At 35.6% G+C, this 17,237-nt stretch overlaps 1 protein-coding gene across 2 annotated transcripts in view; it reads left to right on the top strand.

The window, feature by feature from the left end:
* The window catches only part of GBE1 (1,4-alpha-glucan branching enzyme 1), a 95,386-nt gene extending 79,115 nt beyond the window's left edge, over positions 1 to 16,271 (top strand). For both annotated transcript variants that reach the window (XM_057389923.1, XM_057389924.1), the window contains exons 8-12: positions 6,403 to 6,518; positions 7,224 to 7,351; positions 10,689 to 10,787; positions 13,408 to 13,518; positions 16,055 to 16,271. In XM_057389923.1, the coding sequence (XP_057245906.1) occupies positions 6,403 to 6,518; positions 7,224 to 7,351; positions 10,689 to 10,787; positions 13,408 to 13,518; positions 16,055 to 16,234 (634 nt within the window). In that variant the 3' untranslated portion in view covers positions 16,235 to 16,271. The remainder of the gene's footprint in view (positions 1 to 6,402; positions 6,519 to 7,223; positions 7,352 to 10,688; positions 10,788 to 13,407; positions 13,519 to 16,054) is intronic.
* Positions 16,272 to 17,237: the final 966 nt, after the last annotated feature.

Below are 17,237 nucleotides of genomic sequence, written 5' to 3'. Positions count from 1 at the left end.
AAAAAAAAACCCAACAAAAAACCATAAAATAACCACTTGCTTACTAGAATTTTTAAATAGAAAATTGTAAATATATGATTGTGTGTTATATATATTATGTATTTTATGTATTAGTATTGTTAATTTATATATTTGTATTTATATATATATATATACACATATAAAACCAAACTGCTTCTCTTATGTGAGAAGTGGCTGAAGGAGCTCTGACTATTTAGTTTGGAGAAAAGGAAGTTCAGGRRAGACTTCATTGCTCTCTACAACTGAAAAGGGATTGTAGTGGGGGTTGGTTGTTCTCTTCTCCCAAATAACAAGTGACAGGACAAGAGGACATGGCCTCAAGCTGCACCAGGAGAGGTTTAGATAATATTTCAGGAAGAATGTCTTCCCTGAAAGGGTGAGCAGGTGTTAACAGGCTGCCCAGAGAAATGGTGGAATGACCAACCCTAGAATTGCTGAAAATGTGTGGATGTGGTACATACAGGGATGTGGTTTTGATGCCCTAGAAGTATCTACAAACAAAACAGCACCCTTGTGAGAAAATATTAATATAGGAATTAATATAAAATTGTTAATTTTATATAATGTAAAAGCTGGTCTTYAATTGGAGGCCACCAGCAACAAATATGGAAAAATGCCCACATGATACAGGGCTTTGACACTTTACAAGTTTAGCAAATTAGCATAATTGACAGGAATCCCCAGTTAGAAACACAAGTGATGAAGTGATTCCTCCCTTGGGTGGGCAGCTCATCCTTGGCTCCCAGAAGAAGCAAGATAGGATCAARGCCTTGGAATGTGTTTTGTCTAACAGGAAAAATGCTGGAGGTAGCTGRGAACCATAGAACTATACAATAATAGTCTACAGATCTGTGAGTATATATGAAGAATATATAAAAGSAAAATCATTTTGTCATCACTAATATCCAAAGTCAGAGATCAAAGGTTGCAAATATTTTGTTTGAGTCTATCAACATCTGTATCTCAGTATATAAATTATCAGCTTTTAGCATTATGAATTCTATGCAGGTAGCAAGGGGAACAGAACCTAATCAAGTGAAACAGAGRTTATGGATCTGTTTTTCATTAAAACAACCAAAACTTCCCAATGCAGAGAACAGAGATGAAGCAACAAACAATTGTAAGCAGGGAAGGGGAAGAGAGTGGGGTAGTAATTAAGATATTTGATAAATTTGAGAAAAAAGCTCAGGGAGCTATACCTGTATCTAATATTCATTTTAAATTCAGAGGCTTCAGGGGAAAAAGTGGCTATCATTGAGATGACTGAATGAGATAAAGATCAAATGTTTAACAGTCCAAATTCCCTGTTAAAGAAGTCTTGAGCCAGTGGCAGCTGGAGACTTAGAGAAGTGGGAGCTCTCCCCATTGGCTTGTCCAAGAAAGTGCAGTTATAATCCATGTGGTGTGGGTAACATCTTTACAAGCTTTGTCTGAGTAMAGATCTATTGCTATTGAAAGTGTTGATTTCAAGCCTGATCCATGTGCAAGATTGTGAGGGATAAGTGGTAGAGATCTTAAACTTCTGCACCTGCCCTGGGAATCTTCCCTTGACCCCCCAGATCACCTTCACAGTGCAACAGCTGGAACTGCTTCACCAAAGGGATCATGACTGCATTATTATCTTTTTGTGCTGGTTGCTTATGGTGGGGATGCTAAAAAATCAGTTTCTTCTTATCAATTTATTTTAATAATATCCCAAAGGCTGTATCACTCTCAAGAATAATTCAAGAATATTGCAGCCATCTGAAAGCTTGAAGTTCCCTTTCAACTGGAAGTTGGGGTACAGAGAGGAGACTCTCACGATTTTTCTCAGCCATTTTCTGTTTACTTAAGAAATAGTGTTAAATTTCAGTGCATGATAAACTGAAAGCTTTATTCTCCTGTAACTTCTCACTTACTATGTCTGTGCCCCTACTAATAATTGGTATTGTTTTCCATGTTATTCTGTGTCCTAATACTAACTTTSAAATCTGAGCTAGCTTAATATTACAGAAATAGAACTGCCTGGGGTGGATTAATAYTTTTATTATTATTATTAATTATTATTTTCTGGCTGTACAGGATGCAGTCATGCAGTGCACTTCCAGGAATCCAAAGTCCCAAAAAGCTAGCACTTYACACTCTACAGACTCTACATCAGTGCCTGTATGGGAAAAAAGAWAATTCACTGCTTCTGTCTCTTGTGGGGACTGATATAGGGGACGTGACACATTGCTTCTGACCCTTCTGCTCACAGGCTGTCATATACCCCAAGAGGACAGCTCTTTTGTTTGTTGTCCGCACAGTCCATTTTGGAGACGTAATGCACTTTGGMTTGCCAAACAAAAGTTCTTTGGGTCTGTTAAGGACTTCAGCACGTTCTGTTGACTGACAAAGATGAGGATGTTGCCATGGAATGCTGTTCAGAATAATTGGAGTGCAGTGATAGGAGTCAGGATTGTCCCTTGGTTTAGAGAGGAACTGCTTCAGCTTCTCAGCCCCTCATGGCTCAAGGGGATTTGGGATCCTGGCAATGATATTGTGTAGAAGACAGAGAGAATTACTTGTGGTAAATTAAGAAGGTTGAAATATAAAGGAGTTTATTRTTGCTGTAGTTATTTTCCAAACAGGGTAAGACCAGTTGCCCTTTTGTGTAACTTTAATCAAACAAAGTGCATCTGAATAACAGAGAAACTGCTCTGTGCCTGTGAGAAGTGGTGAAAAAAAGAGAAAATCTCTGTATCAACTCTCAAAGTTTAGGCCATAAGATAACTTGAACCAGATTCMCTGGAAGTTGGCAGTATAATTAGCAATGTATTCATTAGGCTGAAGGCCAATTTTTTTTGTTTAACAATTTTTTGATTGAATTTAAGGCAGTCAGCTGTTGAAGTGTTTGGGGGTATTTTGAGAAATATTATTTTAGCAATTCAGTGCTACTATGTGTTAACTAAGCTCTAAGATTTGAAACAGGTATGTMATCATAAAAGCTGAGATTCTTATAAGGTCAGCAGTTCTCCAATACATAGTAATAAATGCAATTCCTGAAGGTCARCATTAATATGGTTCAAGAATTACAACTTCAAACTGTATTAGACACAGCCAATATTATTTTTTGTCCATACTGAAAAAAAAATTAACTGGTTTAAATGCATTGCTTGCATCTAAATATTACATGTTCATCATGGATTGGAATTTAGAATGCTTATGGTGAACCATTATTGTGCTTTTTTTGTTAGCATAGAGGAAAAAAGTAAATAATGAGTGTGTCTTGTAAGCAATTTCACAGGTTTTATGCTGACCTAGTATAGGAAAGTTGTTAAATTTCTCATCACCTCATGAAACCGGGTCATCAAAGTAGATGTGCTCATTTCASTTTTTCAGACAAATCTGTTTTTAATACGTGGGCTATGGGCTCCAGGGTGATGAATAAAAATTCCAGCAATATTTCTCTGCAAAGACCTTCTTTGTTTTGAATGTCTGAATGAGTTCTGAATTATTTAGATTTCTTACATTGTAAATCATTCTGTTCCTTGATGATGATACACCATAACTTTCCTCTGTTTAATCATGTATGCAATGAAAGAACTCTTTATTTTGCAATGTGCAAAAATGTGAGACTTTTAGGGTATAATTTAAGATATGGCGCTTTTTCATAAAGAAATTACATTTTTAATAAATGATATCCAGTTTCTATATCTGTCTGCAAAATATGAGAATGTACTGTTTTACAAATGTTCCTGAATTATTGCATTGAGGTGGATGGATTTCAATTATGCATCTTCAATTTTGGCTTCTACTGACATTCTGCAAAATCATTGGTTATTTCTGTCAACTTCTGTGTCTAATGCTGCTGTTCCCATGAACAAACTGACTTGGATGAAAATATGAACTGCTGTATGGTTTGCGTGATTTGCATGTGTCGAAAAACCAGTTACTGTGGCTCATGTTTTGAAGCTGTGTAATTGCCACTCTAAAATTCAATATGGCTACTTATATTTGATATCCTTACTAAAAATTATCCTCAAGCTGATTTTTTTTTTCAGATTTAGACTAAAATCAGAGTTAATATTTTTATTTATTTATTTATTTATTATTTTCTCTCCCATGTGCAATCAGATGCTTGGAAAACATCTGCTGCTCCAACTCAGGTTTTTGATCTCATCARTTTGCTAACTAATGTTTTGGTGCAACAAACTCATCTTGTTTGTTCTTATTGTAGTCACTTTTTCATCTAAAAGTCATTACAATTTATTTTCATATTGGTTCTCCATCTTTTTCCCAAAGATCAATCTTCAGTGCCAGCAATGGTGGAAAAATTACATTTCTTATCCATTTTCAGACTCATGTGTATGTTTTACAAATGTACAAATCCTCTTCACTATCGTAAGGGCTCTAAGGTTATAAAGTCAAGCAGTTTGTAATGAGAAGAAATAACTTTTAAGTCCGGATARTGCTTGTAAAAATTAATATACTCTTTGTACATGCACTATCTTAATTCTGAGCAAGGTGCTATTTTTTATTAGCTAAAATACTGTGCTCTTTTCTCACAGTACTTGGCTCACAGGAAATAGCTTTTTTGTGAATTTCATGCTGAGTCAGAAAAAGATACAGCGAATGTTTGCACAAAATTGCATTTTTGTGACCAGTTTGTTGGACTTTTGATACTTTCCTATTCCTTTYAATATTAGAGCATTTTCAGTCTTGTTCATTCACTTCAAACCATCTCGCCTGAGAAATAATAAAGATGTGAAAGGATCTTCAGACAAACTCCTGAGTTCTTCCTAGTGTAGTATTGACTTGTGAATTGAAGCAGGGGAATGTAGGGATGGAACAGAAAAAGAAATCTTGTCCTGTAATGCATGCCCAGGAAAGGTGTCGAYCTGAGAGAATTCACAGTGAGCTGATTCACATTTCCTAAATTTGGAGGGTTTGATTTGGTAATATTTCTATCTTTATATACACAAATGCGTATCCGTGTGCAGTGCATACAAAAAGAAGGAGAAATTCTATGGGAGCAAATAAGATTTGGCTGTTTGGTGAGATTAGGTTTTGACTAGTGTAGTGTGTTCATGGCATCCCCATCCTTTCCTGTAATACTGCTAATTCAAGACTTAGAGCATCCTTTGTATGAGGAAGTTTTTTGGAGGAAGAAAAGTGGAGCCATTTGTTTTGTCAAAATGGAGAATATTTCTTGTGCTGTCTTTTCTTCCTGAATTTACTGTTTCTGATGTTTGCTAAGTGAAATGTAGGAAGGGTCCCTTCACTGCCTTATGTGCAGGGGTAAATTGTGATGTGATTTTTGCGAGGTTACCCCTTCTGTCCCACCCACCAGAGRGCAGCTGCAGAGAGCCTGCTGCTCTTGGGCTCTTCTCTGAACAGAGACTTGGCAGGATGAGGCTTTTTAGTTGTGCTGTCTTGRGAAGTTGATTAGAGAGAATTCCTAACGTTGGAAAGTGCTGAAGACATGGGTAAGAACAGTTCCACTGCATCATGTGTTGAGATGGGCGAGCTCTTCAGAGCTGTGGCTTGCAGGAGATGCACCTGAGGGTGTCAGAGAGCGGCTCTACCCTGAGGTGAGCAGTAGGAACAAGGTGTGGGGTTCTTTTGAAGCTACAGTGACCAATGCCCCGGAAAAGGAGGTGATGAATAGTAGGAAAACTGTTCATGAAACTATTTTATTCCTTAATATCAAATTTTGTTCTTGAATGTTTCCACATGCTTGCTCATTTTGGAAGCCCTTTTATATTTTGATTTCATCTCTATGCTTTGTGTGTGTGCATGTTATACCCCATTCCTGGTGTTCTGAATTTCAAAATATATYGCATATATCTCCTCAACTTCCCCTTGGTTTACTTTTCAAATATGTAAATTTGCAACACAATTGGTGATTTGGTACTCTGCTGGTGACATGTGATATGCAATATATCAGGGAAAGGGGTGGGGACAGGCAGCTTTTGAACAGCAATTATCCCTAAAATTTGCTGTAAATCCATAAAATCTCAGGGAGAAAATCTTACCTATTATAATTTGATTTTTATTTCTATAACATCTTTTTTCCACAGAGTATAACCACCTTTAGAGAGGGAAACTAAAATTACACTGGCAAGTATGGGTACTAAAATATAATACTTGTGTTCAGACGCTACCCTATTAGATGTCTATGTAGATATGGACAGTTTTTCCCTACCTCCTGTCTCCAGTCTTAGGAGTTTGTTCAGTAAAAAGACAAAGATTTAAAGACAAACTTTTWAGGGAAAGATTAATGAAAAACAAGGAAGAAGTCATTAAAATGGTAAAATGTACAGTACAATACCATATATGCAAGTCAGGAGCATGGTATAAGGAGCTCCAGTTGACGCCAAGGTTTTTAAAGCTTAACTAAATATTGTCTTTTCATTTCAGCTGGGAAGTTTTGAGATTCCTTCTGTCTAACTTGAGAATGTGGATTGAAGACTATCGCTTCGATGGGTTCCGGTTCGATGGTGTCACGTCCATGTTGTATCACCACCATGGCATTGGTGAGCAATTTCATCAGCTCTGATCTCAGCAGTCCTGTTGCAGCTCTGTTGCTTGGATTTAGTGCTAAAAAGTTCATTGYTTCTCAGAAGGGAAAATGGGATTTAGCACAGAAGCTAGCAGAGCTCATGGATGGAGCTTGAAACTYGATGAGAAGTAGGAAGGGACAAAACCAGGTTTGCCAGTGATGATTACACCCAAAAGTGGTGAGATCCCTCGAACTGCACCACAAGGTGTCAGCTACAGCAAACCACACTTGAAGTGTTTCTGTACCATGAGGAAGAAACAAGAGGAGCTCGAAGCTTTGGCTCAGTCCCAGGGATAGGACAGCACTGGAATAAGGGAAATCTGGGATGTGTCCTGTGACTGGAATACCACACTGGATGGTTGGATGGGAACACAACACAGCTAGCACAAACAGGTTCAGAAGATTCCTTAACACCTGGATGATACAGGGTGTGATTGYTGGGGATGTCCTGTGCAAGGCCAGGAGTTGGACTCAGTGATCCTGATGGGTCTCTTTCAACTCCTGATATTCTTTAAATGATCAAAAAATTCCAGATTTTCTAATACCTTGCTTTGTTACTATGAGGATAGATGGGGAATCATTAGTACATTTTGTGCTCATAAAGTGAAATATTGTGTAAAATACCTGTGTTTTCTAAAAAAAATCTGACTGTGGCTTTTAAAACATCTTGTCTTATTAGGCACGGGGTTCAGTGGAGATTACAATGAGTATTTTGGCCTGCATGTGGATGAAGATGCTTTGTGTTACCTGATGCTGGCCAATCACATGATTAATTCCTTGCACCCAGAATGCATAACCATAGCAGAGGTAAGATCATTTTGCCACCSTCAGTGACATTAATATTGATTAGTTTGCTTTAGGATGTGAATTTCCTGTTAATTATCAAGTCACACTTCGGGTACTCAAGCAGTGACATGAGCTGAAAAATATTAATTAGTGGACAGACTTTGCCTGGTGGRGAAAAACAACTTGAATATGTGCTTTGGGAATTTTCTCTGCATTAATAGCTTATTAATTAATGTGGTGATTTCTTTTTCTTTTTTTACCTTCATCACCTTGAACTTGTAATGAGAATTGTTTTTATTAGTTTATTGCTTGTGCATGATAGCCATTTGTCAGTGGTGCTCCGTGGTACTAGAGATTAACAGCCCTAGTGATGTTTTGCATATTTTGAATTATATTGGTATATCTGACAATTACYCTTCAAATTAAATGCAATAAACTTATAAGTGTTGAATATATAGGCTAATTAAAATTTATTATTAAGTTTCTCCAGCTTTCTAAAGGAGTAAATAGATTGTATTATTTGAGTTGATTGAGTTAATTTTTTTTATTACTGAAAACTATTTTTGGCACATGGAGTTTCAAAGCATGTAAGCAGAGCATTCAAAATTCTATTAATATTTTCCCTKATATTTGGTCTTTTTCGAGAAGAAAAATAATTTAAACATTGAGGGTTTTTTTCTGTTATTATGTTTAAATAATTTATTTTGTTTAACAGAAAGATTGATCTATCTGATATCATTAGGGAATATATGGATTTCTAGTAAAAGGGTTTGTGTTGCTTAAGAGTTTCCTATTCATCTTCAGGAAACAAAATACTGCTTAACTTCATTTCTTACTGATGGTGAAGTTTTTTATTATAGACAACCACTGCTAAGAGCTAAATGACAAGCTACCAAAACATCATMTGGGGACCAATCTGTAGCAAACTTGAGGTGTTTCTATTGACCTGTGGGCTTATTTGCAATTAAAGCAGTTAATTTTCCAGCTGGTCCTAGATTGTAAGCATTCCCACCAAAGAAATTCTGAGTTTAGCTGTCCTGTATTACCTGGCCTAAGAATATTTTTTTTTTTTTTTTTTTTTTTTTTTTTAATAAGATGTGTCTTTGGTTTCTCTTGCTTAAGTTGAAAGCTGCTCCTTTTTCAATACATAATTTTCTGCCTCAGGAAGTTGCTACATGAATCATAGAATTGATCAATGTGCTGCATGGTTAAAGGAGAATTTCAGAAGGAGAAAATATTGACATAATTGAAAATTACAAAAGGCAGTGAAGAATGCTTGCCTATAGAATCAGTGCCATGTGAGAAAAATGTTTTTCTCTAGCCATACCTAATTATAATATATTCCTTAATTAATGTAATTAATKGATGATTTTTGCAGCTTTTTAATATTCTGTATATTCACTGTCTTAGTAATTGCTAATTTTTTTAGGTGTTACTAAGTATATGCTTATTTTTCATTTTTGYCTTCTAAATAAAGCGGTGATTAAAGTTCTTTATAATGGCAAAAAAAAATGTTAACTAAAATTATGTGATGCCTGAAGTATTGTAAACACAAACAGGCAAAGCTCTGGGTCTGTTCAGCCCCAGCCTGGACTGGTACCGAAGATTGCCCCGACCCAGGTGCAGCCCCTTGGATTTGGGTCTTGTTAAACCTTATKGGATCCTCATGGGACACTGAAACTGCTTCCAGTACAGACATCAGTGGGAAAGGTGATTCCTGTCTGATGACAGCATGCCTGGTATTATGGCCATTCCACTGTCAAAACCCCCAGAATTTTGGCAGTGATACCAACCATGAAACAATATTAATAGACTCAGCCAATCCATTTCTTTCAGTGTTGCTGCCTCCAGCTAGAGTTACAGAGGAGAATGCAGCTTCTGCCCCAGCTTTCTTTACCAACTGAGGCCCTGAAGTTCTTTTTGATCCCCCTTGGATCTGATGTTGCCACTTCCTTGCCCCTGCATGGAAGATCAGTAATAGGTTGTACTCTGAGGACTTTGCCAGGCTAAGAAGTTTCTTCGCAGAAGTGCATTTGATGAAAGATATACTAAACAAACTAATTGTGATTTTTCATGTCCAGTTAAAATTGGTAGACATAGATATAAATACTGTTGAGTTTGAAATTTTACTTCCCAAGAATCTGGCTTTTATGACTAAGGTAGATGGGAACTGTTTAAATCTCAGACTTGGACTGTGTCCTGATAGGAATAATGACATGACAGAAAAAGGCTTTTGTTTCATGTCCTGTAAAATGTAGAAATCATTAGTCTGTGTCTATCCTTTCCGTCTGATTTAGGAGAGTTATTGATCTTTTTATCACACCTAAAAGTTTGTAAAGAATTTCCACTTGACTATTTGTTTTTTACATTTCTTTTTTGTGGAATATGGATGCAGTTTTCTGTGTGATGACATCCTTGAGTTTCCTGGTGATTTGGTTGATCTCCTCCCTGATGTCAGTGTCTGTGTATGAGTTCAAATGTAAATATCTTTTTTACTATTCCAGTGCAGCAATTAGATTGAAAATTGGATTGAATCCAGAAAACCAGAATGAGCTTCCTAATTAAACCCTGGTTCTAGTCAGTGTTAATTCCATAAATTCTCTTGTGTAGATGCAAGAGGTGTTTGGTAATCCATAACCCCTCTCAGTGAGAAATGATTCCCCCACAAAAGTTAATAAAATTGAGTACTGGTGGATATTTTGCAATTATTAGTCTTGCTTTTTCTGTCCAGATAATTTAGAAAAGAATGCTGTGTGGTAAAATTGCCTAACAACGTGGTGAAATAAATATTTTGAGGACCTAGAATTAACAAATTTATGAATAGTCAGCTTCCATCAATATGAAACTGGAAAATCATGCAGTGAGAGCATGTCACTTTCCAGGACCAGCTGGATCAATAGGTTTGGTTTTGGGAAGAGAGTAGAGATGGTATTTTTCTTCCTTAGCATACTTTATATTTAACCTTTTTTAATGCCATTCCTTATGCAAAATATCAATAAACAAAATGAAGGTTTAATTTGTCTTTTGTTGACTACTTTGTACTTTCTATTGATTTCTTGGAGCTCAAGAGAGCTAATTATTTCAAGCTCTGCATCTACTGAGGTCTCTTCCCATTCAAATATCTACTCCATTAAAATATTTGGATGTAGAGTATTTGATGAGAAAAGTCATAATGCTTTTCTTTGTAACTTTTGCATTCAAACAGCACATCTGGGTGTAGTAATAACTGATTTAAATTTATTTTTTTCTCCCTTAACCAGGTCAATCTTGTATACAAGTGCTACTGTAGGGTAGAATAAATGAACTAATATTTGCAGTGCTGTGGGAATGATATTGTGGGGTATTTTATATTTTTCAGGATGTTTCTGGAATGCCAGCTCTTTGTCGTCCTGTGGCAGAGGGAGGAGGGGGTTTTGATTATCGTCTGGCCATGGCTATTCCAGATAAGTGGATACAGGTGAGAACTTCTTAAACACAAACACATTCTGCTCTTCAAGGTGGGATGTTTCTCTGTCAGTGCATACACATAAACAATTCTGAATCTTTCTGACAAGTTTGGCTTTCTCTTGTGTTAATGTGCCATTGAAATAAATTCTGACAGGCTTGAGCACAGGTATTAGAGACTGAAATGAGAGCTGTCAGATGTTAAGTAGGTTTCAGGTGAGGAAGTTCATGAATTGGGATTTACATTCCAGCTGATAATTGTTTTCTTCATACAATGCACATAAGCTCAATTTTTTTGAAATAACCTGTATCGTGCAACAGCTGTAGAATGTGTAATCTATATTGAATGTGAACAGGTAGATAAAAAGGTAACCATATCCGCATAAATATTAAAAAAAACAACAATAAAGAATGACTCCAAAATCATGCAGTAAACCCTCTTGACATTGTGCATAGTAATTGCCATTGAATATTGATAGACCTGAATGTTTAAGCAAAGCAAATCAAAGTGAATTACACAAACAYGTGCAATTGGTACAGCAGGGTTACAAAAAAGCCCCAAAAATCCGTAAATGCTGAAGAACAATAATATATTAATAAATTCTGACTACAGTAAGGATTTATGTCATCTTCTCCTTAATATAGAGAATCACAAGAAAAGGCATAAAACACTAAATGATCTGAAAAGGCTTCTACTGTTGTTTCAGAGAATGTTCTTGAGTTAGATAGAAGATTACACTCAAATCCCATGGACTGTCATGATGACCTGAAAACAATAAATGTTTTATATGATCATTAACACTTCAATAAATATAGTGAAATATATATTACAAATACAATTTATTTTTAAAAGACTTGCCTTCAGCATCTTTCAATTTTGTTGTTTGGAGGTAGAGGGCCAACTGAAAAACAAGTTTCTCACCTTTTTTAGAAGATAAATTTGACAGCTTTTCCAACAGAGACAGAATTATTAAAATTTGGGTTGTGTGATTTAGATATTTAGGTGCTGGAATAAAATAAGGGCTCATTGATTTTTTTCTTAACTATAAATACCTAATTGTGTTGTTTTGTAGGTTTCTTGGAGTTTTGTTAGTTTGTGTTTTGGTTTTTATCTTGTTCGTTATCACACTTTAGGACAGGCAAGATRAGCAATTTCCTAGGCAGGCAAAATGCAAATGGCCAAGTTCATGTTGCATAGGAAAAAAACAGACTGTAGAGTTTTACAGGTGCAGAACATTTATAATCTAAGTTAGCAATCTCTGATATGGTCTGTTTGCTTTAATTCACAGTACGTGAATAGGAAACATAACTGTGCTACAGTAAATTCTGCTCTTTCACTGGAGAAAATGTCACTTCTACCAGCTTAAATATGTACTTGGCATGGGACAGCACAGGACACTGATGGGATGTTGGGTGCAAATCAGTTATGATTGGGATTGTGCAAAAATGCAGTGTGATGCAGGCAGGAAACTTCTWGATCAGGGAGCTGCAAGTAAGTGATCACAGTAGAGACATGGAGTTGGAAGAGGTGATGCCCATAGTTTGTTACCACATTTCTTGAAGGGAAAAATAAAGCTGAGATGATTGGAAGGGAGAAGTTTAGAAAGCAGTCTATCAGTTGTTATCAAACTCTCCTAGACTGCTTTGTCTCATTTCACTCCAGTTTTTAAGTACATGCCTGTTAATAGTAAATTTTCTAGACAACTTGCTAGAATCAGTTTGAAAACTGAAGAAATTTCAAAAGATACCATGAAAGAATTCTGAGAGATTTGTAAAAGTAACAAAGATAAATTTTTCACAACAGTGGATGTACCAGTTCAGATTCAAGATAGATATAATACAATATGATGCTTCATAGGGACCTGGATGTTTTCAGAATTTATGGACCCAAAAAAAATCAACAAAGGAAGGGGAAAAAAAGACTGTTTAGGAGTATATGGGCAGTTACAATTGGAATGTTAAATTTTACAGCATGATATTGGCCATCTTGGTGCTATTGCCTTTTTATCACTTCTGTTTTTCTGTCTATATAGTTGCATTTACGCATTTAAGTCATAGTGATCAATGGAGGTTTACAAAGCGGTGTAGAAAAAAAGAGAAAACTAAAAGAGAAAACTAACACTGAAATTGAGCTAGATTTAKCAAAGGGAGGTAATAATGTGATATGAGGCAGAAAATTCCTATTAATGGGATTTAATTTAAATTGCTAAAAATCAGGAGGTGGCACCACACTGCCCAGTGGTTAAGCTTTAGCTGGAAGCTCCCATATGCCAGGGTTGCATCTCCTGATGTTGTAACCAGGTAAGTGTGTGCCCACATATTTCTTCCTTGGTTTTGGTGCAGCGCTTTCTTGCAGGTCCTGTCCGAGGATTCCCATGATAAATGGCAAATCCTGTTTTTCATGTTTCCCCACGGAAGTGGTGGAGAAATAAAATATTCTAGTTATTGTATTTATGTGGTAAAATTGCAAAGAAAAAAAGAATCTCTTTGTATTATCAGAGAAAGCTCGTTGCTTGAAGACTTGGGAAAACGAGAATACAGTTCACAATCCGCTGGAAATTTCTGTGCCAAGACAATGCTATGTGTTTTAAAGCAGCAATAGCTTTTCAGTGATCTTTCTTTTATTTCTGTAGATAATTAAGGAGCTGAAAGATGAAGACTGGAACATGGGCAATATTGTGCATACATTAACAAACAGACGGTATGAAGAAAAATACATTGCTTATGCAGAGAGTCATGACCAGGTATTTTTAGCTGTTTGTTTGTTTGTAAGCAAGTAAAAGATCTTGTTTAAAGGTTTGGTGGGTTTTATTTTATTAAAAATGAGAAAAGAATTGGTAAGGATAGCAAGAATTTCAGAATTGGGTAGATTTGGACTACTGCTCTTTTTCTTTTTTTTTTTTTGCTTTTTGTCTTTTTGGTTGGGTCTTGTGTTTTTATTTTGTTATGATACTTCTATCTTATGCTTATCTTTTAATAAAGGGATTTTCCCTGGAGGGGGTGGGTGATGGTTAGTTTCTTTTTTAAGGAATGATTAGTAGCTTCTTGTTTTGCATGTCATAGAACATAGGAAGGTGTATAATCCATGCTTTTGAAAATCCTGTTCCTATTTAGTAAGCTGGAGTACTACTTTATGATAAGCATAAACAATATCCCAATTTAAGAAATTTGTTTTGACTTGGATTGCAAACATCCTCTTTTGAGACCTAAAYGAAATATTCTGTAACAATTTGGTTCAAAGCACAGCAATTGTAATAGTTCTGTGCATCAAAAAATGRAAAAGGAATGATGAGTTTGGATAACACTCATCTCCCTCAATCTTTTTTTTGTTCCTGAAGAGTCAGAAAACACATGATTTGGAAATTTTAAAATTAGGAACTTAAACCTTTTATTAGAAAAATTGATATATTCATTAAATAACTGATCTTTCCTTTATATGTATTTATAGAGAGGTTGATATTCTATTTCCTTTACTTTCTTTAATAAATGTCAACAGGCTGTAGATTTAAAAAAGAATATTCTGAGTTGACCATTCATTATATCCATTTTGTGTACCTGTTTACATTTTGATCTCAGAGACTGCTACAGTGTTCACTTAAAACATGAGAGAAGAGTCATGATCATGGAAAGAACTTGAGAAATTTCTTGAAAACATATTATTAGATGATAATCTGCTTTCATCAAAGCTGAKTCTTCATCCTAAAGCATGACATATAACATTGCTGTTGCTGCTCTTATTTCATGTTGATTTTTACCAATCGAGTTGTTTTCCATATGACTATGCATTTTCAGTTCAGAATCTCATACTTCAGAAAATAAAATCTCATTTTAATTAAAATACAACAATGATTACAGATCTAGGTCAGGCTGTGAAAAGTAGGCTAGAGAAATAAAAAAGAAGTGTGGATAAAATTCAGTCTGAAGTGAGGCATGTGAGGGTACAGTTCTGGTTTCATATACGTTGTAATGAGTTTTGAGTTGACTGTTGCCAGTCAGAATAAAAGGTTTTGTGGTTATAAGAAKTCTGTGAAAATAGCAACTCCAAAGCTAATAGCTGTCAAAAAAGCAGATTCAGCCCTGAAATTATTATGAATGGAGTGGAGCAAAGAGCACAAGCAGTATGCCACTGCAGTATTTCATGGTTTGTGTGCATCTTGAGTGTTGGAGGCAGGTTTGGTCCTGTGCCTCAAAGGATGTACAGCACAACTGGAAAAAAATGTGTGAGAGAGGAATAGCAGGTGTGATTTCCATAAGAAGAAAACTAAACAGAGTAAGATTCTTTGGGGTAGCAAAGAAACCATTGAAAGGGGAAATATATCCATTTATAAAATCACAGCTGCCATAGAAAACATGAAAAGGGAACACTTAGCTTCTCTTCCAAGGGAGAGATAAGGGGATAGTAAATAGCACTAACAAACGCTACATTCTGTGTCCAGAAAATAGTTGTTCATTGCAGTCTTCAGTCTTGTCAATGTTGCATAGGATTTTTTTTTTTTTCCTTTAAATAGACTATTTTTTTMCTTAAGGGAATAATCTATGTACACTGTTATATTGTCAGCTGGAAAATGAAAGGAAGATGGTGCTTTTCAGCTAGATCTGTTTGCAATCTGTTTCTCTGGAATTTACTAAGTTTTCTTGAGAGTATAAAATAAGAATTGTGTTAATTGAACAAAAATCAGCCATTTAAATATAAATACTTCAAAGTGTTTCCAGCTATCTGCTTGCTAATATGTTGAGTAGCATTTGTGAGAYCTTCCTCAAACAGCAGTAAGCATTAGCAAGTTAATGAATCAGTTTTTTCCTCTGTGTGAAATCACAGAAAACCAATCACACTCATGATTTTATATAAATGAATGCTCCATACTCACTCCGTGTCTCTAAATCAGAGGTTTGTTAATGCCAATTTGCTTTTATATTCCAAGAACTTTTACTTTTGATATTTGCTTTCTTATTTTCTGGGTTTTTTTTATGGAAGTTACCAAATGGCAGGTCAGTTGTGACTTACTGAGTTGGTGCTGATATTTCACATTTGATATTTGTAGGTGAAAAAGTTCTTAGAAGTAACTAAGAAGTAATAATGCAGTTTGATCCCATCAGGTGAAATGTAGGACTGGGGTTAGACAGCTGTTATTTAAAATCCATTTGTTAACATATGCAGTCCTCCCTCTATGATTCAGACTACCTGCTTTAAAAAAAAAAAAAAAAAAAAAAAAANAAAAAATTAGAAACACTTATATTACACCCAAGGGTTTCTTTCAGTGTTATTTTGAACTATTGCAGGCTCTTGTTGGTGATAAGACACTGGCCTTTCGCCTGATGGATGCAGAGATGTACACAAACATGAGTGTGCTCATGCCTCTGACGCCAATTATTGACCGTGGGATACAGCTTCATAAAATGATTCGTCTCATTACTCATGCACTTGGAGGAGAGAGCTATCTGAACTTCATGGGTAAGTAATCTTCGGGAAAAAGCTCTCATTTTCTCCTCTACAGAATGCTTGGCAGGGAAATAAAATGATCTGACATCATCTTATATCCACAGTATTTATCACAGTGCTGAAATTTGGAGCATAAATGGTTTTATAGATTTAGTGCAGAAGGTAATATGCATTGTTTTTCTGTCTGTAAGATGTATTATGAGGCAAGGAAATAAAATCAAGATGGTTCCTAACTGTAACAGAAATAACTTTTACAGCTCAGACTGGTATTTTAATTGCTGTTCATCAAGTTTGTCAGGTGGTGAGCTATGGCTCACACAGCTGGGTTGTATTTCATCTCTGTTCTTTTACTCTCCTAAATTTTTTTAGGATAACAGTGAATTTACTAAAGATAAATAAGCTCTGTGCTTATTTCAGTTATTARTTGTCAGGAAGTAGCCTGGAATCAGTTAACTTATTTATTGCTTCTTAGGGTTTAATGAGGTAGGCRAGGACAAATCACAGACATAGGAGACACATTCTGCTGTCAAAGCACAGAAATTGTAAGAGTTAGTGGTATTTTCTTTTGGCCCATAAGCTGTAAAATACAACTATTATGGTACTTCCTAAGCACAGTTGCTACTTGAAAGTTCAATTGGTCTAATTAAATTAATCTAATTTAATCAGCAAGTWGCAGTTCCATGTAGTAATCTTGAAAGTTGAATGTTTTCAGCTTTATCCAACATTCCAAAACTGTTTGTGCTGTCTGTTCTTCACCAGATTTATTCCTTTAATTTCTTTGCAAAATAGYTCTTACTTTAGAGTAAAAATTTTGTAATGTAGTGTGACAAGTTCTRTGTAGTGGCTGGGATAGTCTGATGGGAAAAAAAAGGCTGAAAGCCTGCTATGAAATCACCATCTCAGTTTTCTGATAATGTAACACTTGAAAATTACAGAAGTTTTCGTTTAGTATTGTCCCCTACTTTTGTGGTTAAATGTTTTGTTTTATAAAGTCTAAGGGGACTGTTGGTTTTATATTGCCTT

The sequence above is a fragment of the Malurus melanocephalus genome, unplaced genomic scaffold (genome assembly GCF_030028575.1).
Source record: "Malurus melanocephalus ecotype Western Australia unplaced genomic scaffold, MMel_1.1 scaffold_21, whole genome shotgun sequence".
Taxonomy (NCBI): Eukaryota; Metazoa; Chordata; class Aves; order Passeriformes; family Maluridae; genus Malurus; species Malurus melanocephalus.
This window is presented reverse-complemented; position numbering and strand designations above follow the sequence as displayed.